This window comes from Megascapheus bottae, chromosome 25, assembly GCF_031878675.1.
Source record: "Megascapheus bottae isolate mThoBot1 chromosome 25, mThoBot2.hap1, whole genome shotgun sequence".
NCBI classification, from domain to species: Eukaryota; Metazoa; Chordata; class Mammalia; order Rodentia; family Geomyidae; genus Megascapheus; species Megascapheus bottae.
Window position 1 is genome coordinate 19116581 of NC_143533.1, and position 23005 is coordinate 19139585.

General features: G+C 41.9%; 2 protein-coding genes across 7 annotated transcripts in view; one reads left to right on the plus strand and one right to left on the minus strand.

Moving 5' to 3' along the window:
* The window catches only part of LOC150046523 (uncharacterized), a 275398-nt gene extending 263378 nt beyond the window's left edge, over positions 1-12020 (plus strand). Inside the window, exons 4-5 of the mRNA XM_090318686.1 lie at positions 8249-8319; positions 11938-12020. Of these exons, the coding sequence (XP_090174812.1) occupies positions 8249-8293 (45 nt within the window). The 3' untranslated portion in view covers positions 8294-8319; positions 11938-12020. The remainder of the gene's footprint in view (positions 1-8248; positions 8320-11937) is intronic.
* The window catches only part of Sema6d (semaphorin 6D), a 764305-nt gene continuing 749709 nt past the window's right edge, over positions 8410-23005 (minus strand). For 3 of the 6 annotated variants that reach the window (XM_090358468.1, XM_090358470.1, XM_090358469.1), the window contains 18 exons: positions 21934-22097; positions 21411-21522; positions 20786-20846; positions 20603-20665; positions 20395-20496; positions 20116-20206; positions 19564-19683; positions 18843-18931; positions 17980-18197; positions 17718-17849; positions 17242-17397; positions 16975-17148; positions 16219-16359; positions 16055-16132; positions 15632-15693; positions 15198-15254; positions 13725-13892; positions 8410-12068 (listed from right to left, as the gene is read on the minus strand). In XM_090358468.1, coding sequence (XP_090214594.1) covers positions 10780-12068; positions 13725-13892; positions 15198-15254; positions 15632-15693; positions 16055-16132; positions 16219-16359; positions 16975-17148; positions 17242-17397; positions 17718-17849; positions 17980-18197; positions 18843-18931; positions 19564-19683; positions 20116-20206; positions 20395-20496; positions 20603-20665; positions 20786-20846; positions 21411-21522; positions 21934-22042 — 3222 coding nt within the window. In that variant the 5' untranslated portion in view covers positions 22043-22097 and the 3' untranslated portion in view covers positions 8410-10779. The remainder of the gene's footprint in view (positions 12069-13724; positions 13893-15197; positions 15255-15631; positions 15694-16054; positions 16133-16218; positions 16360-16974; positions 17149-17241; positions 17398-17717; positions 17850-17979; positions 18198-18842; positions 18932-19563; positions 19684-20115; positions 20207-20394; positions 20497-20602; positions 20666-20785; positions 20847-21410; positions 21523-21933; positions 22098-23005) is intronic. The other 3 variants (XM_090358471.1, XM_090358472.1, XM_090358473.1) reach the window with 3 other exon arrangements.

The window sequence follows — 23005 nt, forward strand, 5'->3', positions numbered from 1 at the left end:
TCTGAACTAGTTTTGACCCAAAGAAAGTGGCAGGTGTGATTTTATGTGACCTCCAAGCCTCTGCTTCAACACATGTTCAAGTTTCATTGTCATGGGGTTGGAATGTTCCACACTGAGATGAGAAACCTGTGGAGAGCGGGAGAGACCATGTCCAGCCTCACGCACATCCCAGCTCAGGTCCAGGCAGAACCACCAGCCACCTTTGTAGACAGCTACACCGAGTGAACCCCCACAGTGTTCTTAGTTGCAACTGAGCCTTGACCTCGTCACTAGCTTTCATATTGCGAGCAAACAATAGGATATTGTTAGCTATTAAACTTGAGCATGTTGTGATGGACGGAATTCTGGATGTGACCTTGCTAAGAAACCCTAGTTATTCCATCAAGCGGGAAGTTAGTGCAACTGTACTCCTGAGCCAGAGATCCCAAATCCCCTCATACAGGGGTAACGGGGGCAGAGAAAGGCTGATTGCTTAGCACACGCCCATTGTGGGAAGGGGCAAAGAAAGGATTCCAGTTCATCTTCAGTGTTCAAACTTGAGGTTTAGGTTTAAATAGGTGAAGAACCTGGACAGGAAGAGAGTCGTGTGCCGAGTGACGCTCTCCTATGTACAGTGTAGCTGTAGGCTGCTCAAAAACTCAGTTCTTCTTCCCCAAGGGCTTTTAATTATCAGGGAAGAAAACCTTCCCCAAACCCTCTTGGATTCTACTGAGTCACACTTCCATGTCTCCCCCAGAAAAAAGATTTATTTTTGCAATTTCCAGGTTCTTTGGGGGGAGGGGTGCACACGCACACATGCGTGTTTGTGTATGTGCATATATGTGTGTATTGGGGCTATGATTCTCCATTGGCTTTTTCTGCTCAAAGCTTGTACTCTTATCACTTGAGCCACACCACTGCTTTTGGTGTCTGCCCTGGGGAGCTTGAAACTATGATCTTCTGATCTCAGCCTCAGAGTAAGTAGGATTTCAGGAGGGAGCCATCAGCATCCAGCTGCTTCCAGATTCAGAAGACTGGTAGGCTCTCTCATGGTGGAATGAGGGAAGGTGTATGGTAGGCAACTGGCTATGCTGTTCTTCCATGCATCTCTCAGCCTCACATAAATGTAGAGGTGAGTAAACCCATGGGTGGAACTTCCGGTACCTGCTCCTTACTGTGGTCACGTTCCCTCTTCTGTTGTTGTTCTGGTTTGTATTTATTGCACTATATCTAGTGACATGTGCACACCTGGTGTTTATCCTTCAGAACTTTTCTTGATATTTTTGTAAATCATAAAATATGCATGTGCAGGTACATCTTGACCAAAATATCATTCTGTAATATATTATAGAAGTTCTTTTAAGTCAAGTACATGGAGATCAAATGCCTTACTTCTTTGTTTTCCCTCTCATTCAACTCTTCTTTCTACTTCCTTAAACTTGTACAAAGAATCCAGTTAAAAGTTACATGTGGGTACTTATTAGCCACCTTCATACAGTGTTGTTGAGATATCATAGCGATATAGTTATAAAACAGAAGTACTTTTCTGTGACTTGCTTGTGTTAAGAGAAGTTTTCTGGGTCTCTTGATACTCCCACTTACTTTCGAAGATCTTTCATTTTTTTCCCTACCTTCCTAGTAAAAGCCTGTGATTAATTCTGTCCTCTAAATGTCTGGAAGCTGCTTTGACCTCTAAGAGAAATGATGGTTTGCCTTTCTAAACCCTCCCTCAAGACTTTTGTCAACAAAAGATTCTGACTTACTGACCGGAAAGGGATCCATTTTCTGCAGACTTGCCTCCTTCTTGTCAAATGTTTATTTTAACCCCAAAGGGAGATTTTGTACAAAGTTTTTAAACTCACCTATTATGCTGGGGTGATGATGATGATGATGTTGCAAGGTATTGTGTTGTCATGTGTTTCTGGGAACTAGGACATTGTTCTTTTATGTTTTAATCAGATATGGAACAAAATTGCTAAATTTACACATTTGCTGTAAAACATGGTCAACCTGTCAAACATAGTTAACTTGAGTCCTTTTTCAAGTCCTTCTAAATAGTGTCCTAAAAGTAGTCCCTGAGGGAGAAAAGAAAACCTAGGGTGTTAGCTCCGTTGGACTAGGGCCTATCCAGTTCCTCACCCACTGTGTGGAATGCCTACCACATCAGGAGTCTCCAAAAGTCATAAGCAGTGTGTTTACAGTGCTCTAGGTACTGGATGTTTAGAAGTTACAATTACTTATTGCAATAGATTACTTATGTAAAGCCGAGAAAAATAATGTTCCTCCAGAGATTTGCCTCCCTTCTGTGCCAGTAGTCTATCAATCTAAACCCAAGAGATCCATGTCCAGCTATGGAATAACTTAAGAAATGTTCAATATTCAGAGTTATTTCCCCTGCAGGGGCTTTCTCCCTTTAATAGACTTGTTTTTAGACTTGTTTTTTGGATAAGTGACACTGGTGTGGAAGTCAGAAGCAATGGAAAAATAAGACCCAATTCCCTTTTGGCTAGCTAGGCTGATAAAAATCATTCTGAAACATCTTCATCTCTGTAAGGCAGTTTACATGCTCCTTTAAGAGAGAGGAAAAATGATTCTTAAACTGAGAACATATACTTATTAAACGTGGGGGAGGAAGGACAGGGAACTTTGCAAAGGGTGTGGTTTACATGACATCCTCAATGCCATGCTGTCACCCAGGAGAGCAGAAGCCTTTGCTCTGCTAATTGCTTGGTATTTTCACAAGATGTCAGTACTGCAATCATCTCATTGTCCTCAAAGCTACCTGTACTCTATTCATGGCCCTGCCTTGCTTTTTGTGTTCTTGAATCCAAGGAAGAGAAGGAAGAAAAGGGGAAACGGAGCTTGACAGTTGTCTCAGACCTTGCTCTTCGAGGCAGCGAGCACTTGAGGCTCGCACATACTTCTCACTCTGCCTTCCCCTCATGTACTCCCACCTTCTGCTCAAGCCTGCCCCACCGCTGCCCTTGCTTCTCTGCCTCAGTGGTTTGTTTCTCCTTACCAAACTTCATTTCTGCCTTCTGGTGTGTTCACAGTTCCCATACTTCAGTGCCTCAGCAAAAGAAAATGTTTTTTAGATACTTTTGAACCCTCGGTACAGGGCTGAGAATGTGGCTTAGTGGTAGAGTACTTGGCTAGCATGCATGAAGCCTGGCTTTGGCTGGAAGTGGTGCCGTGGCTCAAGTGATAGAATGCTAGCCTTGAGCTTAAGAAGCTCAGGGACAGTGCCCGGGCCCTGGGATCAAGCCCCAGGACTGGGGTTAGAGTGTAGGTGTGTGGGGGGATGTAGACAGAAAAGAAAGAAACCTAAGGATACCAAGTTAATTGATATAATTCATGCTATAGTTTTACAATTATGAATAGAGACTTCATCTTTCAATGAGAATAAACAAGGTCAAGAGCTATCTCAAGTTTTCCGTTTGTTCCTTATGCTTAGAAGAAAAATTATAGAGAATTAAAACACTGTTAGCATGAAACCTGTTTGAAAATTTCTCTGTTATTTTTAGACTCAGACTTGTAACTGTCTAAAATAATTTTAGAACTCTTGTCCTGTTTGATTTCAGTATTTTGCTACTCTAAACTCATTTGTGATACTTAAGTAAATGACGTAAATATTACTGTACTCTGTGGAAAAGGATTAACCACAAGGCAATTGGAAATAATACTTTAGTAAAGTCCAATATATGTCATGAGATTACTCAGCCTTCCTTTAAAAATTAACCTAAACAGGAATAACATTGAATCTTAAGGTTTTGTTCTTGTTCTGTTGTTATACTGGTTGGGGCTTGAACCTTGGGCCTCTCTCACTTGACTTTTTCACTGAATGCTAGAGCTCTATTATTTGAGCCATACCTGCTTTTTGCTGTTTAATTGGAGATAAGAATAGATTTCTATATTTGTCTGCTAGGGATGGCTTTGAACTGAAACCCTTAGATCTCAGCTTCTCTGGTGTTTGGCTGGAATCTTAAGTTTTAATATTTATTTTACGAATCACCCTAGGTTCAGATTGACCATCAAAAGTCTAGATTGCTGGACCAGTGAACAGCTGTCAACTTGATCTGTCATCAGACTTGATGGCCTTATAGTATGCCAAATGCTGAAACTTCAGCCTTTTAATTTGCAGATGTTTTCTAGGGATTTTGTCCCTTTTTGTATTTTATAAATCAGCTTTCCCCAACCATAAATGCTCTTTGAGAATGGTTAAAGAATGCTGTAGTCTCTTTTGTGATTCTGGTTTGCAAATGCTAAGAAGAGATTTATACTTGTTCATTAGCATCAACAAGTCATATTCTACAAATGCTCATTAGCATGAAAGGATCTTATGCTAAGACAGGTAGTAGAGTCTGGTGTAGTCATCAAAGTCTTCAACAGACTTCTTTTCTGGTGTGCCTCCTGTCCCAGAGGAAGCAAGAAACCTTCAATGATGAGAAAACATTCTAACGATAGTCTATGTATCTCCCCCCCCAGTCATAAAGAGAAAATAAAATATTTAATTTCCAGTATACAACTCTAGCTGAATGTGAAGCAGTTGCAGAATAAAAATTCTCAGGATCGAGGAGTTTGGCCTAGTGGTAGAGTGTTTGCTTGGCATGCGTGAAGACCCAAGTTTGATTCCTCAGTACCACATATAAAGAAAATGCTAGAAGTGGGGGCTGGGAGCATAGCCTAGTGGTAGAGTGCCTGCCTGGCATGCATGAAGCCCTGGGTTCGATTCCTTGGTACCACATACTCAAAAACTTCAGAAGTGGAGAGCTGTGGCTCAAGTGGTAAGAGTGTTAGCCTTGAGTAAAAAGTGTCCAAGGACAGTGCCCAGGCCCTGAGTTCAAGCCCCATGACTGGCAAAAAAAAAGCTAGTAGTGGTACTGTGGCTCAAGTGGTAGAGCTCTATCCTTGAGAAAGCACTAGGACAGTGCTCAGGCCCTGAGTTCAAGCCCCAGGACTAGTAAAGCAACAACAACAAAAAGAATTTTCCCCTTCTCTCCAGAGACCCTCCGACAGTCCGCAGATATAAATCTATTCTGGAAGAATGCCCTAAATTTACCTAAGGTAGGTATATTTTAGGCACATAGGTTAGGTTTTGTATCATCTCTGAATCCATCGTCTATGCTTAGTATGCGGTATTGATCGTGCGTTTTTATTTTCAGTGGATTTGGCATATTCCTTACAATGGCCCAGCAAATGACTGATTTCACTGAATGTTTCATTTTTCATTGGAGGTTTGACATGTAACCTTGGATACTGTAATTGTCTTACTTTTTGTGGTGGTTGTGTACATGAAAGTACTGGCAAGAGACTTCCCACCCTCATTGAACAGGACCCTTTCAACCCTTTGTGGAGTGTAAGTTTGTGCCTTGGGTTTGAATATGAGCATATGTAAATTAGCCTTTATTTGTGGGTTGCCTGTCATTTATATTTCCATAGTTGTCACATCCACCCTAACCATAATATTGGCACCTTGAAAATGGGAAAGACATATCTTACCCTTTTCCAAAAAAAATAAAAGTAAGCGCATGTTGGAGATGGACGGAATAGGTCTCAAAGCAATAGGAAACCTCAGAGAAGACAATTCACACAAACCTTAGGGGCCAACAGAAGCAGCTAGATGCAGTTACTGTTGTTTGCAAATAAAAGCAGCAACCTCAGGCTAGATTTCAGGTAGAGTGATTGTGAGTTCAACGCTCACAAGGGTAGGACTGTCGGGGTGTCTCGAGGCAGAAAGGTAGATGTATGAAAGTATGGACGGTGCACTTTACCTTTTAATCTGAGTTAGAGAACTTTACAGAGCTGTTTGGTTAGCTGTGACAGATGCCCCTGTAGTCGGTCACATACCAACACAGTAAGTACGCTAGGGACACTAGCTCCATCTCAAGTGCTCCATGTTCACCCATGTGAGCCCACCATCCTGGACGTGGGACATTTCCATACACAGAAAGTTCCCAGCTCCTGCACCTCTTGACAGTGACAGGTGTTCCCTCTTCTCACGACTCTTAACTGCCTTGAACTCTGTCTTTCTAGCATTCACAAAATAAAGAGCACTCATAAGGTCCATATATCTGGATCCTGTATTTTTATACTTTCTTCCATCTAAACCTAGCATGAGCTGAAAGTGCATTCAGTTGCATGCTGTAGTGGTTTATCTACTTGTAATCAATAGCTAATTTTAAAGAGAATTCTGTTATAAGATAGACTAGAAAGACCTTGTTTTTCCTTTATATGTGAATTATAGTTGATTCATGGTGTGAATGTCCAAGACATTACCTACTTCTCCCTTTACTCTCCTGTCACCCCAAGAATTAGACTGATTTTCATTACAGGTCTATTCCTCTTTGTTATAGCTTCTGTCTAATGAAGAATACAACCCTGGTAGAGATTCAAGTGTTAACATGGTATATATGCAAAACGGGTAAACATCCCATATAGATCTCAGTTAAATAGCTTGAGGTACATTATCATGCTTTGTTTTATTGCTAGTTTCATATACATTGCACATCTAAGAGGGTACAGGCCTCACAGGTCTACAAATAGCCTAAAAACCAAGCTATTCAATAGCTTGGCATAGCTTGAATAGTTCTGCATGGCATTCATAGAATAACTAATAGAATTACAAAGTTGACAGAGACCATAGAACTGTCAAAAGAAATGGATGTCAAACCATCTGTCCTAAAAAAAAAAATGAGATAACTCAAATTGAGCGAAGTAGAATGCGTTAGGCACTTGATGGATGAGGACTGGACCTGGATGGAGGGAGGGCTGTTTTCGATACTGTCTTCTATGCCCCAATTTGGCAAGGAGGATGAGGGAGGTGGAACTGGAGGGAGGGAAAGTTGGCTCCTCTCAAAGGGTTGTTGGTGACAGCCCAGCATGTTGGCTATCATTGTGTGGCATGGGAGATACCCTTTCTTCTTAGCTTTTACTATTATGGGGTAGCTTTTTAAGTGTTCTATTTGGCTTCAAAGTTGCTGCTTCCTAGAATAACTTACATGTCTAGTCAGGATTTCTGGAACTAGAGCATGAATGTTCTGCCCTGGTTAATTTGTTTACTTGTGCTTTATAATGTAATCTCAATGAAAAGCTCCAAGTTCCTTTACCCTACTTCTTTCAAATGGGATGTAGGCATTTATCTTGAGGGTTCATAGAGGCAGAACTCCCTGGAAAGGACAGTGAAATTCATCTTTTAGTCCATGGCCTCCATTAAACTATTAAAGATGTCTATGTGGGGGGGAAGCTATCTATGTTTCATATTTCTAAAAGGAGGACAGACGAATTTTTAGAGGGAAAACTTCTGAAACCAGAAGAACTGCTCTGTTAACAGGCTATGTGTAAGAAATACGAATAGAATAGGAACACGCAGTGTAAATGAAGGATAACACAATGTGGGGGCAGTGCCTGGGAAGAAACAGATGGAAGATGCCGTCTTATTTCTTCATCAATTTGTGTCCAAACCCATGAGTTACACAGTGAGGTGGGCGATGCCTTCAGCCCTTGATGCCAGCAGTACATGGGTGAGCCTTCCCCCTAGGTATCTGACTTGTAGCATACATGGCTCCAGAGCTGGCTGCTCTGAGGAGAGACAAGCAGGTTTTCCACCAGTTCATTTCTCTTGCCTAAGGGTTCTTACAAATGTGTCCTCAACTCTCTATAGACTGGAACATGCCATAACAGGCGTAAAAATGGACCTGGTGGCTGGAATGACAGTGAAACGCAGCAACCCCAATTAGGTGACACTGTGAGTGAGACTAAGATCCTAGATAGGACTGGGGAAGTGTGTGCCATTCTGCAAAGATGGTGTAGAGGTTCCTTGAGACAGTGGGAGGCTAGAGGAAGTGTAGGTGGCTCTGGGCAGGAGCAGCAGAGAGAAAGGAGAAGGCAGCAATTCCTAAAGCCACTCATGGTCCCCTAAGAAATGGCGTCATACTTAGCCACAAAGGACAGTGAGAACTACTGCCACATTACAAACCAAGGGAAGGACTATAGAATCTTTTTGCTCTGTTTCAGTATTTAGGGGAAAAAAATCTAATATTTGTCAGTGAATTAAAACAATAAATTTCAGAAATTCAGATACCTCCAATAGCAAGTATCCCGTATACTAGTTGTAATTTTGAACTAAAAGTATGTTTTCAGATTTTATGTGGGAATGCTAAACACAAACTTGAAGTGTATTTGTTGTGACCTGATAGACGTGAGTCACTAAAGCATTTGATTCTTAATGTAGTGCTTTAGTTCAGCTGTCTCAAAATAGTTTATTTTACAGGTTCTAACTTTGTGTCAACCTTCCAACAAGAAAATAGTAGTGTGACCACACTCAGAGAGCAAATATTCCAGGTAAGAATATTTTGATTTTTTTAAAGAATTTTTTACTGATGTTGACAGACTTAAAAATACTATAAACCTCTTTAATATCAAGAGGCAAGATATGATTGTATATTTTATTTTGACTTTACATGCGGTGTTAAAAACCCAAAGTACATATTATTTACACATCCACAATACAAGTTTACAAGATATCTATACATGTTAAAGTACTCTATAAAACAGTATAGAGCCACTTCACTTGAGTTACTTTTTAATGCCGTACCATTAAAAAAGATACAATCTGTGTTTACCTTTGCACAAATGGATAAAGCATTTAAAAAATTAAATTAACAGAATAGAGACTAGAGTCAATGTTAGAAATCTCAACATAAATACTGATAGAACTCACATTACAAACTACAAGGCAGCACAATGTTATCTGGGGTCACACAGAGTTACCACGCTGGGATTAATATTGGTAAGGTAAATTCAAACATATTTATTGGTGGTGGACTGAGTAGTGTTTATCATTGGTTGGTTTAATTTATGATTAATCTAATATTTTAGTTACAAAGCTGAAGTGTTTCAAGAACAGATGAGCTTCCAGAGATCACAGGAAATCACGTTCTTTGTAAAATAATGTTCTCAAAAGAACAACTCTTATCAATATCCTACATTCTGTATAAAAAGGATCTGGTCTTTCACATCCCATCCTTCCCCCCAAGTAAGATTAGCCCACCAGCATTATCACAAGAAATCAGCTGAGCTTATCTGTATGACAGATCAGGAGCTTTCCTTTGCCATGGTACTTTTTAGGTTCAACCACCAGTTGGGCCATGTGCAGCATTAATTACTGTACGAGGGTCCTGCCAAACTGTGTGTGAATGACTGCCCGTGGTTTCCACACGTGCTGTGTGGGCTCTGGGAAACCCCATTTGACTTCACTTGTCACCATTTCCTCCACAGGAAAGTGGGAGTGGAATGGTTTCTTTCTCTTTCCTTTTTTTATCATGGCAAAAAGATGTAATGCTGCTATTCGAGTGGATTGTTTAACAATTCACTGTTTTAGGTTGTTTTTATGGTTTCTAAAGTCTTTTTAGGTGCTGGTTGGAGAAACATTGACAACTGGCACTCCGTAAATGATGTGCTATACTGAACACACTTGACATACTGTAGTGATTCTTTCATTCTTGTGAATAAGGCACAAAATGCACAGATTCAGGTAAACTCACACGTGGTATTTACAGTGTATTGTCATTACCTGCATGACTTACGAGAACATTCTCACATAATACAATCTAGACAACGTGACTGTACCACTGAGAGGTTTTCACAGACAGTTCCTGCTAAGCCAATCAATTGTACTTCTTTCCTATGTCTTTCCTTGCACTTTCACTTTGCTCTGGGGAACAGGAGGAAAATTTTTACCATATTGGGGAGGGGATAAAATCTCAACATAGTCTAAATCAACTCTTCATTAGTGTGTCCAAGGTTAAGTAGTGTAATTCAGGCTTTGATTCACAGTGGACAGGCAAATGTTACTACTGAATACTGCTGGATAAATCAAGATTACCTCTTACTATCTGTAGCTCCGTAAGCTGGGGCAAGACTAGAATCAAAGTCTGAATGAATAGCAGCACAATTGGATCTCTTCCATTCTGGCACTGGGTAGCATGCCAGGTGTGTATGTAATTTTGAGTGTCCAGAGAGCTTTGATTGTATTCCTCTCTCAGAGCTGAACCCAATGCCTGATGTAGGATGGAGTCATGCTCAATGGAAACACAACTCCATAGCCCAAAAAGATGCAGTGAGCACCTAAACAAGTCCTAGTGGGTATCATCTTCCTTGCTCTCTCAAGCATGTATTTGCACGCACGCACTTGTGCGCGCACACATACACACATACACACACACACACACACTCATACTTGCAGTTTGTTGGTGGCATGAAAAAAATGCCACACATGAAAAAAATGCTACAGTTTGGGGTCAAAGACTGACTTTTTTTTTTAAAGCAAACTGCTTGGTAATATACAACTTTTTCTTTTTTCAGGACATCTTTTTTTTGACATTTGTGCAAGAGGCAAGGTGAATGCATACATATTAAAACGTTCACATTTAATGGGAAGACTACACATAATGGCAGTCTAAATTGAACCCATTTTCAAGTATTTGTTCACAGATTCTTCTGAGTACTGTCTCAGCTCTTTTATACTGGTTAAGGTAGCCCTGGGGAGCTACGCATCGCTTTAGCTTCCAACAACAGAAATGCAATTACCAGCACCTTCCTTTGTTTGCAGTTAAGTACACAGAAGCTTTGCTGCAATAGCTACACGTGGCAAGGTCTGATGTTGCCAAAGTGGAAGAGTTTCTTTGGCCACTTGTTTCTGTTAAAATACAAGCAGGTCTCTTGTGTTAAGGTACCCTTACAACATCATCCTCCTCAACAGCAAGACAGGATAAAGCCACACAGGCCTAGCACACTTGAGACCTAGTAAGTGTATTTGTTCAGTGGTCTGACGGATGTGGTTTGAGGAACAAAGGCAGGCTTTGGTGGCACATCAGGTTTTAAGGACGGTGTCCTCTTTAGTCCCGTCCTGGGAAGGGTGCCATGACTGGAATAGCTGCTCTGCCTGGAGAGGGAAGGCTGCAGAGGGACACTCACCGGTGCACCCTGAATGTAGTCTACCTTTGCCCCTGTGGGCGCGGGCATATAACCGCCATGGTTCACGCTAGGTTGTCTGGATAACAAAACACCATTTGGTGAGTTTAAGTTTTTAGGCATAGCAGATATAGAGTGTCGCTGCGAGGAGCCTTTGTGGTAACCCCTCTGTCTTTCTAGGGATGTCATTGGCACCCCAGGAGTAGTGGGGACATCTACTCGCTTGGTGGGACTATTTCTGGGCAGCGTGGAAGGAGGGGAGTAGAGCGACGCCTCCCGGTTGGGGACCTTAGGCGGGACCTCAGACACCGGTCCCACGGGATCCAGCATCAGGGCCTGGTGAGCCATTTGGATGTCGCCCATGATGGCTTTGGGGTTACTGTGGGGGTCATTGAGATGCTTCAGGAGGTCATTGAGGGTATTTCTGGAATCCACAGAGCGCCGGTGATCCCTCTTACTGGCTGACTTGGTAAGAGGGTGCTCAAGGTTTTGAAGCTTCTTTTCGGCTTTGTGTGCGTTGGAGTTGGAGAAAGATGTGTTGTAGTCATGGGTAGCATTCGGAAGAACGATGGCACTAGGGATGTGCCCATGACTTAACGGAGAATGGGGTGGAGGACTCGAAGGAAAAAACTGAGAGCTTTCCTTCCTTGAAGCGCCATGGCCATGGGTCTTGTCTGAGTGGCTCTTCACGGCCTGCAGTGGCTTCTGGTGCAGCACAGGCGTGGACTCTGGCGTAGGCAGAGCAGCCAGCTCTGGAGGTTGGCCTCGATGTTCCATTACCATGGATTTTGTATCCCCATTAGGTGGCAGCTCTTTCCGACTGGTCAGTAAGTTGCTGTAGAGTTTAGGAGAATCGATATTCTGTTGATATTCCTTGACGGGGCTGTCAAAGAGACCATTCAGTTTGGCAAAGCTTCCACTTGAGTCTGTGCACGACTGTGCAGATTCTGCATCCTTGTGTATCTTCCTGTTCTTCCGAATAAACAGATCACGATAGCAGTATACCGCCACACCTGCAATGAACGCCCCCAACACAAACGCGGCGAAGACACAGGTGATGAGGACGTTCATGTGCACCATCTGGTTGGATTCTCCAGATTGGACTTCCCATCGGACACCTGCAATAGACACACAAGGCAAGTGTGAGGGAGGTGTTCCAGTGAGCTAACCCTCCCCTCACGTGGCCTGCATGCCTAGCCTGGGTGGTCATGTATACACTACGGAGATGTTTCTTTCATCACAGTAGATTCTCCAGAGACATAGGATCGCTGCATAACTATCTCCATTGATCTAGATTTTTTTTCTGCACTTTACCCCCTCTCCACTCTCGTAAGTAGTTGTTAGATATCTTGTTTTCACCTAAAAAAAGTCGTTAGAAGGTCTGTACTTTCCAAATAACCAGTTTAATCCCTTGAAATATTTTACCATGATTGTCTCCCTCATTCATACATCAGGATTAATGAGCAGCTGCTGGAATTAGGAAAATGCATAAATTAGCATACACATATACTATGCTAGTAGAATCACCCTAACTTATCTAGTAAAAAGAACACATAAACTAAAAGCATCTACTTGGTGACTGTGAGGCACTAGTACAAAGTTTCATGCTTGTACTCATTTGTTTTCCATTTCAGGGCAAAGCATCCTTGAATTACCTGCTACAGAAGAAACCCAGCATAAGGAAACAACATAAGGAAATATTTTGTGTATTAGGTAAGCAATACCATTACATTATCTGGAGGTAATTGAGAACTCTCTAAATTAGACCTGGAGAAGACGAGTGAATTAGTTTGTAAATATTTGAATTTTTTAATGCAACCACAGACATCTAACAGTCATTCAAAGAAATGTTAGTGTAAGAGGTATCTAAGTCCATTACATGTTATGATACACAGCTATCCCAGAATAAGTGAGCAAGAGAGCGTTTTGACAGTTCTATATAGCTGTAGGTCAGTACTAAGGCCTTTGAATATTAGTTGTTTTAAATAAATGTTCATGGTTATGGGATTTAATGACATTGTGAAAGCAAGAAAGAAAAAATAGAAATGATATTATTGAAGAAATCAGAATGATTATAAAATTGATTACAGTGAGAATATATAAAACCAAAATCAACAGATGTAAATCATAAATGACAAGGCATTGATTGATAAAAAAAAAACTGATTGGAAACCTGATACCACAGTTTAGTAGGCACTGAGGAATAGATTTTTTTGTGTGTTTTGTTTAGTGTACTATATCTAGTAAGATAATTCAAAATGCAGCTATTTTATAACTGCCCATAACCAGCACTTTTGGCTCAGCAGAGAAGCACGCTTTGTTATGCATTATTGCTCACGGCATTCAAGCAACTTTTTATCTCATATGTGCTCAGATTGCATTTTGGATTACAGCTAATCAAGAAGCTGGGCAAAGCTCCTCGATAAAATATTTGCTATCAGAGTATTTACCATTCTTGAGTGGTTTTTTTTTTTTTTTGATGTTGAGGTGATCCTCAACATACCTTGATACCAACAGGTTGTTCACTTCTTCAGAGAGAAATCAACATAGATTGCATTGTCTGAGTGGCTGTCTTCAACAGCATTCCTTGCCTTTCCTCCTTGAAGGAATGCACTGAGATCTAACCACAGACAACTGAAGTCACTAGGGGCAGCGTGGCAGACATGTGGTGGCAGGCTCCACTGAGAGTCACTTCTTTGAACTGCGCACTCCCTGAGATATTAGGAATCAGGTTTCCACACAGTTAAGAAATGAGTTCCCTGGTAAGGCCTTACCCTTTGGGATACCCGATAAAGAATCAGTAAAATCAGAAGTGTTTGGGTCATCTTGAACTACAAATTTCCGGGAGCTCGTCAGTTTAGGTCTCCAGGTATCAATCACTTTAGGTGTGATTTCTGGGATACTTGCCACTGTGGTAATAGAAGATGAGGATACCTCCATGTCTGTGGTGGCAAACAGATGTTCATTAACATGGGTAGCATCAGAAAACTTTTCTGATTGGTCTGTTGCAGTTTTAAGTTTAAATCAGTATCATAAAAAAGCCTGTTCTATCTAGGCTTTCGTAAAAAATCTACCTGAAGAGCCTACATCACATCCTATTCTTGCAAGAGAAGCATGAGAACTCAGTAAAGACATATTAAGCAGACTGCAAAATTGACAACACTTCCAGGGAAGTTGAGTGATTAGGCTGCTCATCCTGTGGTAATTTCTTTTTATGTATATTTTACAAAGAAAGCACTTCACTGGAGAAGCTACCATTTGATTTCATCTGTAAATACCTAGTTAGGTTGTAGTAAACACTTGATAAACAAACCTGTTCTACCTCACCACAGATCTGTTGGCGAAGGGCCTCTTTCTATAGCTGAGAACACATGCTAGCTTATGTTCTCCAAAATGCCTAGGGAGTTTCTTCCAAAGAGTAAGCAAGCAGTAATCCAAACAAAAGCAAGGATTTTTAGATAAACAAGACCTTCCATCCTTCCCCCTCACCTCAGTGAATAGACCTAGTCTAAACCCCATAAGCAGCAACAGGATTTGAGCATTCTTTAACTTTTTCATATGGCTATTACTGCCTTCCACTAAGTCAATTTCCCTCCAAACGTAAGTACATTAAGCTTTTAGGCTAAAACCTCAGGACCCAGTTCTTACTGGGACAGCAGTCGCAGATGAACTCTCCCAAGCAAATACACATGAAGAAGCATAGAGAACCCCTGAACAGCTTAACACATCAACAGTCAGCTCCATCCCACTGAAGCTGGTGAGACATGGCATTCAAAGAGTCCCAGGGTCACCGCAGAACAAACCTTAAAACTCATAAATACACATTTTCAGGGAAATGTGTATTTGTTTGTTAGGTCTTAGGCAAGGTGAGGAGAGAAGGGGAAAATTATGAAATTCTGTCATCCATTCCATATAGATGACCAGAGGAAACATTCACAATGCAAAGGGTGAGAGAAGGAAAGCTTGGGTGGGGTGGGCGTTCGTGCAGCTGGAATGCATTTTATGTGAACCTGTTGAATTTTTCTGAAACGATGTGCCTTGCTCAATGATGAACTGTTAACATGCTACACAGGGGGTGAAGTGTTGAATTAGACTAAGTCTCTGGGTACCATCATCAGTGGGGTTATGAGTCAAAGCAGAAAAATGAAGGGCTGCCAAACTGCGCAAAAGGGAGGGGGGAGGGATTGAAAATGTTGAACTCAAGGAAAGCAAAGGTGGTTAATTCAAAAAAATGAAACAAAACTAACCAGATGTTGGACCGCCAAATATTTTGTAATCTGGTGTAGTTGAAGTAGGCAAAATTTCTAAAAGAATTAAAGGAACAAGGAATCAGTGAAAAGTAACCAAAAAGAAAGCAAAAAATTTATGAATTCCAAGTAACTTAAAAACTCAAAAAAAAAAAGACTACAACTTAAAAAGATTAACCTACTGGTTAGACTACTTTTCTCCAGATTTTTGTTTTTCCTATGAACTTGTAAAAGGTGAGGAAAAGAAAAAAAAAGCAAAGATTATTTTCTTTTGTATCCCCCATGACCAAATAGCTCAGCTTTTGCGAAGTTTTAAGTTAAATGCTAGGTGGTGTGTGTCCTGGGTCCTTGCAAAGGCTCAGTGTAAAACAATGTTCACGTGCAAATGTGGTCCAAAAGATGTGTCTTAAGGGGGAGGGAAGGTTTTGTCTTACCATGGCAGTCCCCTAGATGGGCTGTGTTGCCGTATTCTGTGTCTTGTTCATACTCTTCAGCACTGTGGTTATGGAAAGCAAAGAAGTCTTCAGTTAGCAGCTTTCATAAGGACCCAAGTGACACCCAGAGCAGAACGAGAAGACAGACCGATCAGTGAGGATGGGCAGAAAGCACAAGTCCATGTTTCAATGTGACTAGCTGAAAGGTGCCAACTGTTTAATTCAGATGGTTATGGAGGGAGAAGGAATTTCTCTCAAGAACGATTATGTCAGTAAGTTCCCTTCCTTCTCATATCTCAGGTTTTATTTTTGCTTCTTTCTTATACAAAAATGCGAGAAAAGGAAGAAAGAAGGGAAGTTCCTAAAAGGTACAGCTTTAAAGTCCCAGGAGAAGACTTTCTCCCTAACACGAAGCCTACTTACGGCATCCCTGCTGTTACTCTTCCACAGGTGTCCTGGCTTAGCCAGCCACAGTATGGGTCACGGGATGCAATGCAAGACCTGTAGAAAAGTAAGCAAAACGTTGTTGGAATTCTCTCATCAATGAAGGCCCAAGACCCAGTGTAAGTAGAGAAATGTGAGCTTACTTCTTACACGATCCATACCGCTCACAGCGGCTAAGGGGAATGCGGATAACACAGCTGGAGAACGCCACATACAAAGCGTGGTGGTCTCTGTCCAACTGTAACGAGATGACCTTCTTCTCTTCCTCAGTGTCTGCATTGCACCTAATTTATGGGACAGATTTTTGAAGACTGTTAGTGGGTCAGAAGCTACATGTGCAAGGCAAGTATGTCTTGACTTTGCAGGGGAAATCTTAGTATTCTCAGTAGCAATTCAAGCAGGTGCATGGCTTGGTGAGTAATAATCATGTGATTTGCATGGATGCATACATTTCAGGTAGGACAGAGGGTTTCTGTGAAGGGCGTATGAGGTTCTGTTAGTGTTTTTACACATCTAAATCACCACATGTTAACTCTCCAGATACTCCTTGGCTCTAATTCTGTTACTGTATCTGCTTTTTATAAATGGGTCAAATAATTTTTTATGTTCTTGGTTGAAAAAATCAGTAATCTATAAGTACATGTGCAATATGTAGCATCTTGAAACAGTCCTGGAAGAGGAGTAGTGTAATGTTCTCATTTCCACAAGTGAAAGACAAGGACTAAGTTATTTTCACATCCATCAACTGTTCACCCCTCAGGGCACCCGTGGGCTCCAGAAAACCAAAACAAATGAAAAAGAAACTAAACACCCAAGCCAAAATCACTACGTTAGAAGGCTGAGAAGTGAGGGGATGAACTGGAGCAGTGCTGAAGAGCTTTCTGATAAAATACACCTACTTTGCTTGGTTGTAAGCTTCAATTTCTTCCAGTAATACGCTGTCATTCAAAGAGAAAGGACTGGTCTTTGCCAAAACTTTAAGTACAATGCCAGCCTCAGAGCCAACGAAGATGATGGTGTAGTTCTGGTGGGGCCCTGCAGAGCGGTCTACAGCGATGGCTGTCAATCTGTACCTGCCAGAGGAGGTGCGGGCCAAGTCAGAGGGGAAAGACAACCACAAGAGCACACAGGATTGGAGCTGGCCCCTGTATCACGCAGCATCTCACCTGACTCGAGTCTTTGTGAACCAGGGCTCATCGGCAATGGGTGGGACCGCGGAATCCATCAGGGGGTGGGATTTGATGAATGACAAGGTTTCATCAGGGAAGTCAATGGAGGTTTTATAAGCTTCAGCAAGGCCGTGTTTTGCACAACAGCCAGGCCTAAAAGAAAAAACAGTGTTCTTTTACTGCCTCTCCCCAAGTGTATCTAAAGAATAAGTGAACATTCTGAAAGGAGAGGTCAGAAGAGGAGGGAAGAGAAAGAAGATAAACACAAGAATTATCCAAATTCCACACATGTCGCAAGCACAGGGTACGAGCAGACTCCAGGGGACTGTTTGCTGGCTTTGCTGGAGGTTGCACAAGGACCCCCTTGCTGGGTTGGGAGGTTGGCCCAGCTGCTCTCTGAAGATGGATGGATGCTTCCAATGAAGCAGGGGTTTCTGTTCAAAACAAAATCCTTTTCAATGGGTTTTCTTTACCTTGGCTTTGGTACTTTGTCTTCAGGGACTGCTGTCCAAACAGAATCTGGAGTTTTCTGTTCTTTAAACCGTCCTTTGAATACCTTTTCGATGTCTTCCATGCTAAATGCACAGACTGCAGAACCAGGAATGCTGGGGAGGGGGGGGGAGAAGGTCAGGAGTGAAAAAATGATTAGGGAGAAGCCAGGATGACAAGCATGTGACCTGGTCCCCTGCAGGGGAGCACTGAGCATGTCTGGAGGCCTGAAGGAGGGGTTCTCACCTGTTAAGCTGTGTGGTGAACACCCCAACCACAGTGGGGATACCATTGATTTGGATTATGTCTGTTATTGACTGCAGAACATCAAAGTAGAAAAAAGAATCTCCAGGGACGGAACAGTTAAGCCGAGCCTTCAGAAACGAAGTCCAGTGTTTCTCCAGGACGCGCTGAGAGCCGCCCATGTCATTCTTACAGATGCGGGCTACACGCGAATACACAGCCTGTCCAGGTACAGAGGCAGGGCGAAGGGTTATGAGTATGCTGATCTTTACGTGATTTCAGTCTAGAAGTGCTCAAGATACTTGGTTAAAATAACGTAGCTACCCTGTCTTGAGGAATCTATACAGGAAGGAGACAAACAAAATGGGGGGGGGAGGGAAGCGGCATCTTCCATTGCCAATAAGATAGAGAGCCTCGGGGCAAAGTGATGGGCTGGGCCTTTAACCCTGCCATTTGGGAGATGGAAGTACATCTTAGAGTTCATATTAGAGTACATCTAAACCTCTGTCTCAAAAAGAAAACAAAGTGGAGAACATAGCAGAAATCGAAATAACTTTCTGAATTAAACAGCATCCTCTACGTTTTCGGTCCTGCCTTTGGACTAAGTGAAAGGCTTATCAATGGATTTCTAAAGAGTAAACAAAGCCTCCATAGTTCAGAGGCGTGTGGCGAGCACTGGCAGTGGAACCTTCTGAAGACCTAAGATGGCCGTCCCCACTTTGGTCATCATTCAGGTGTCTTCCGGCACCTGATAAGTGCCCAGATCTCTCAACTCAGCTTTCCACACATTTTGCTGAATGCTGCAAGCTATGCCAAGATAGCAAACTGGCCTCAACTCCCAGTACACATCAACTCTGCATACTCGCCTTGCCCAAGTTGTTGTGTTCCACAGCAATTTCTCGAAAGAAGAAATAGACATAGTTTCCATATTCGATGGCATGAAGAAAGTGTGGCTCTGAAAGAAAAGGCAAAATCAAACAGGTTCTTAAAGAATGATTTCATTAATACAAGATCTCCACTGCTAGGTATGGCAGACAGATATTGGAGGGTCACAACAAGGCAGAGATTGTGAAGAGCCCCAACATGGGTGTGGTTAAGCTCCAGGGAGTCTGTGAATGTCTTTAAGGTTAGCTAATGGACTGTAAAAAGCCCGACAGGGACTACGCTGCAGCACGGATCTTTGTTTCAACAGATTTATTCATTAACCTACTTAACTAGGGAAGAAAATTTCTTACCCTGAGATTAAAAAAAAAAATCTTTGATTGCTAGAATCTCAAGGAACAAATGACTGTGTAGCAGTGGCTGCATGGATTCCCAGTGTAACTTAACAAGGTGAGTGGATGGGGTGGGCATCCGTGCTATCTGCATTTGCAGTTAGACAAGTATGAGACAGGTTTTTGTTTTGGAGGTTCCTTGAGAAACTTGCACCTCCTGACATGCCTACTGAGCCGCCTTTCTCTCTCAGTGCTCCTGTCCACAACCTAAGCAGTATGTATTGTTCCAGCGGAATCACCAGTCCGGCACTGAATTTCCAGTCGGTTTTGGCTGCTGCTCACTCTAGAGCCATCCACCACGCTCCAAAGGTACCTTTTATCCATTTGGAATCATATTTTATGGTGCGAAGAGCAGATCCGTCCCCCATGCTTCGATAAATAACAGCATCACTGGCCAAGAAGTCAGCTACTGTGGCAGAATATAGTTTCCCATCTGAAACCAAAGTGATAATTGGGTAAAATAACCATAATTATCCAGCAATGTGTTAGACCCCTTGAAGAGCTTCCACCTGCGACCATTATCTAGTCAGATAAATATATACCTGACGCTCAGTCAACCCCTACCAAGCCATCCCATCATATTACCTCATTTTACAGATGAGGGACAGAAACATCCAAAATTAAGGAATTTATTCAGGGGTCACTAGCTTAGTTAGCAACAGAGCCACAAGTCAGAAGATGTGTAACATGCACTGAGATAGCCAGGTTTCTAATTTTTCTTTACAAAAACTGTTCAAATATTTTAGCCTTTGAAATACCTGTCTCTGCCGAAGTTTATGAACTTTTCAATTCCTCCCCCATTTAAATTGATTTTGTACTTTCAGTGTCATGAATCATTTGTACTCATGACACTACAGGTTCTTACCAGCGAACAGGGCAACATTGGTTTGTTTGGCATCAAACGGGCATCTCGCCAGGCCACTAATATCTTCCCCATCATACTCTAAGGTATTCAACTACAAAAGAAAAACAAATAGATCCTGTCATAACTGTTCAATGTACCTGTTGAAATTGTACTTGAAGAATTCTTCTTTGCTTATTTTTACAGCATCAGAGATCAAACAAATTTCTGGATTATAGAGAAAGGACTCAACTCAAATAGTAGGCTGGTGAAAGAAATGCAGGATCAAAAAAGCATGCTTACCCTGTAGTATCTACACATGGGATTGAATGCGTTGGTACCACAGACGAAAACCATTTCATCATTTCTGGGAACAAATACTTTGATAAAGTTGTGGCATTCATCCTAAAGAGAGTTAAGTATATTGATGTTACACCTTGCATACACTGATGTCCTGGTATGTAGCCCACAGAGACACTCAGCCCAGAAGCTCTTTGTCTGTTACACTCACTTTGTGCTTGCCTTTCATAGCACAGTTTTCTCGATCCTGTTGTCTTGACCTCCATGTCAGCTTCTGGATTAGTAAGCAAATCAGAGTTCATTCAGTAGGATCATATTTGGAGGGGAGGGGAGAATAATAACTAACTCAAGACCTAAGTAAATGCAAATGAATTTCCTGATTGTGATGGCTCACCTTGCTTGGGATGACTTCTGTTTGGGGGATCTCGTTTAAGTTGACTGTATAGACTTGATCCCTGGAGGAGATAGAGGAGGAAGTCAAATCAGGTTGAATGCATAAAAATGTGAAGTTGCTGCTATCTGCCTTTATCATGTTTTGGAGATCATCTGGATCTTCTCTGACCCAAGCAAAATTAAGAGTTCTTTTTCATTAGTGAGATCCATATTATATATGTATGTGTGTGTGTGTGTGTGTGTGTGTGTGTATAGCTATAACCAAAAACAAGTGCTCCAAGCCAGAGTCAAACTGCCACTTGATATTAGCACAGGTATAATTCTAATATTTGCTGAAGCAATCCTAAGTTAAAAGAGAATAAGGAACCGTCTTTCTCCCCCGCTGCTTTAGGAAAAAGGAATGGTGTATGGTTTTTTGATGGCAGTAATAAAAGAGCACTGCTGAAGGCTTTTAGCATTGTATTTTGTTTTTGGTATACAACACTGACTCTTCTCCGTGAATATTTTGGGTTACTTGCAATTCTCGATCACAATCACATATTAGTTTTTCATGAACTAGACACATTAATGCAAGCACCACAAGAGAAAAGAATTTTAATCTAATAAACCAATGAGAGGAAAATTACCTGCCAGCAATATAAAGTGTGTCTCGAATTTTCAACATCAGCTGAAAGTCCAGCCTGTGCTGTGATTCATTGCCTGAAGGGCGTCCTCTAAAAACCGGATATTGCCTTGAATCTGCAAGTAAAAATGGGCTAAACCATCAGTCAGGATTATGGAGCTGAAGAATCAATAGACAGCATTGATTAGCTGTATATACTAGTTGTAGAAAGGTTTTAACTAAATTCCTCTCTTAAGGTCTTGAATATAAATGAATAAAAGGCAGCAAATGTCAGCAAATGGTCTTTTTCTTTTTTATTGAAAATGGATAACATAATGGTCCTTTTGTTTATACTCAAAAAGTCTGTGGGATATATAGACTAGATATCCATGTATCCTATACATGGGTTGCCAGAAAAGCAACCAAACCGTTCCATTGTTTTCAAAAACGAAGAAATGAGAGCAGAAAGAATTAGCATGCAAAAATCTCTCCCTTGTTCTGAGAGTGAATGTTTCCTTTCTAGGGGCGGCGCGGCTGTGGTCACTCACAGTGGTCGTCCACCGTATTCAGGGGCTCCTCGTCTTCAGGAAAGCTGACTGCCCTCAGCTGCCAAGCCATCAGTAGCAGCATACAGACACAAAGCAGGAGGAACTTCATGGTTGGACCAAGATGAGGGCAGAGATGCCCCTCCTCAGAAACCCCACTCAGCTACCTGGAACACAGAAGCGGTTTGGAAAGGTCTGAAGCTGTGTGATGCCACGGCCTTCTCGTTTGTAATCCGCTCTTTTCACCCCCAAGCTCCCTCCCCGTCCAGCGGTGTCCCCAATAGGTGTCTCCAGTATCACAGACAAAGGCCAACAGCGTGCCAGGCCTAGGTAGAACATCTGCTTAGCATATTGATGTTTTAGGCAGATTGGCCAGAAGTTCTGTAGTTAACTAAGTATGTCATCTCGGCAAAATCACCAGAACTACAAACAGAAATGCAGGCTGCTGACTTGGCAAGGAGATAGGCAAAGTTGGGATCTGAATTTCAATTTAACTCCATTGTGTATCCCTTCCCCCAGTCCTGAAATCCATCCAATACAGTGTGTTCTCTGCCCCCCATAAATTTCCCAAGCTGCCTCAAAATTATCTGGAGAGCTGACCACCCTGGCATCTCTCACCAGCTCTTTGCTTAAGGCCTTGCCAAGTTCCCAGCTCTAAATTGTTAAGTAGAGTGCTTCCTAAAGCTTAGCGGGACCAACATGAAAATAATGACAAGTGACTCTGCATCAGGGAAAAGGGGCTGAAAAGAAATGAAGTGACTTCATGATACCAATGGAGCAAAGTGGGTTAGGGTGAGTTCGCAGCTGACACCCAGCCCCTGGAGAAGCTCACATTCTTACATTAAACCATTTGGACATATCACCTTGTTTATGGTTTCCTCCCTTATCTCTTTATGTTTTCACAGTTTTCATTAATGATGTTTATCAACTGCATTTGGATAGCACTTGGAAGACTCTCCTCTATATTTGTCACTGACTGCTCCATTGCCTGTTTATACTGGGTGGGAGATGCTAGTCCTTTATTTCACATTTTTCTTGAGTTTCTTGTTCTGCCCATTTGAAAATGGGAGCAAGA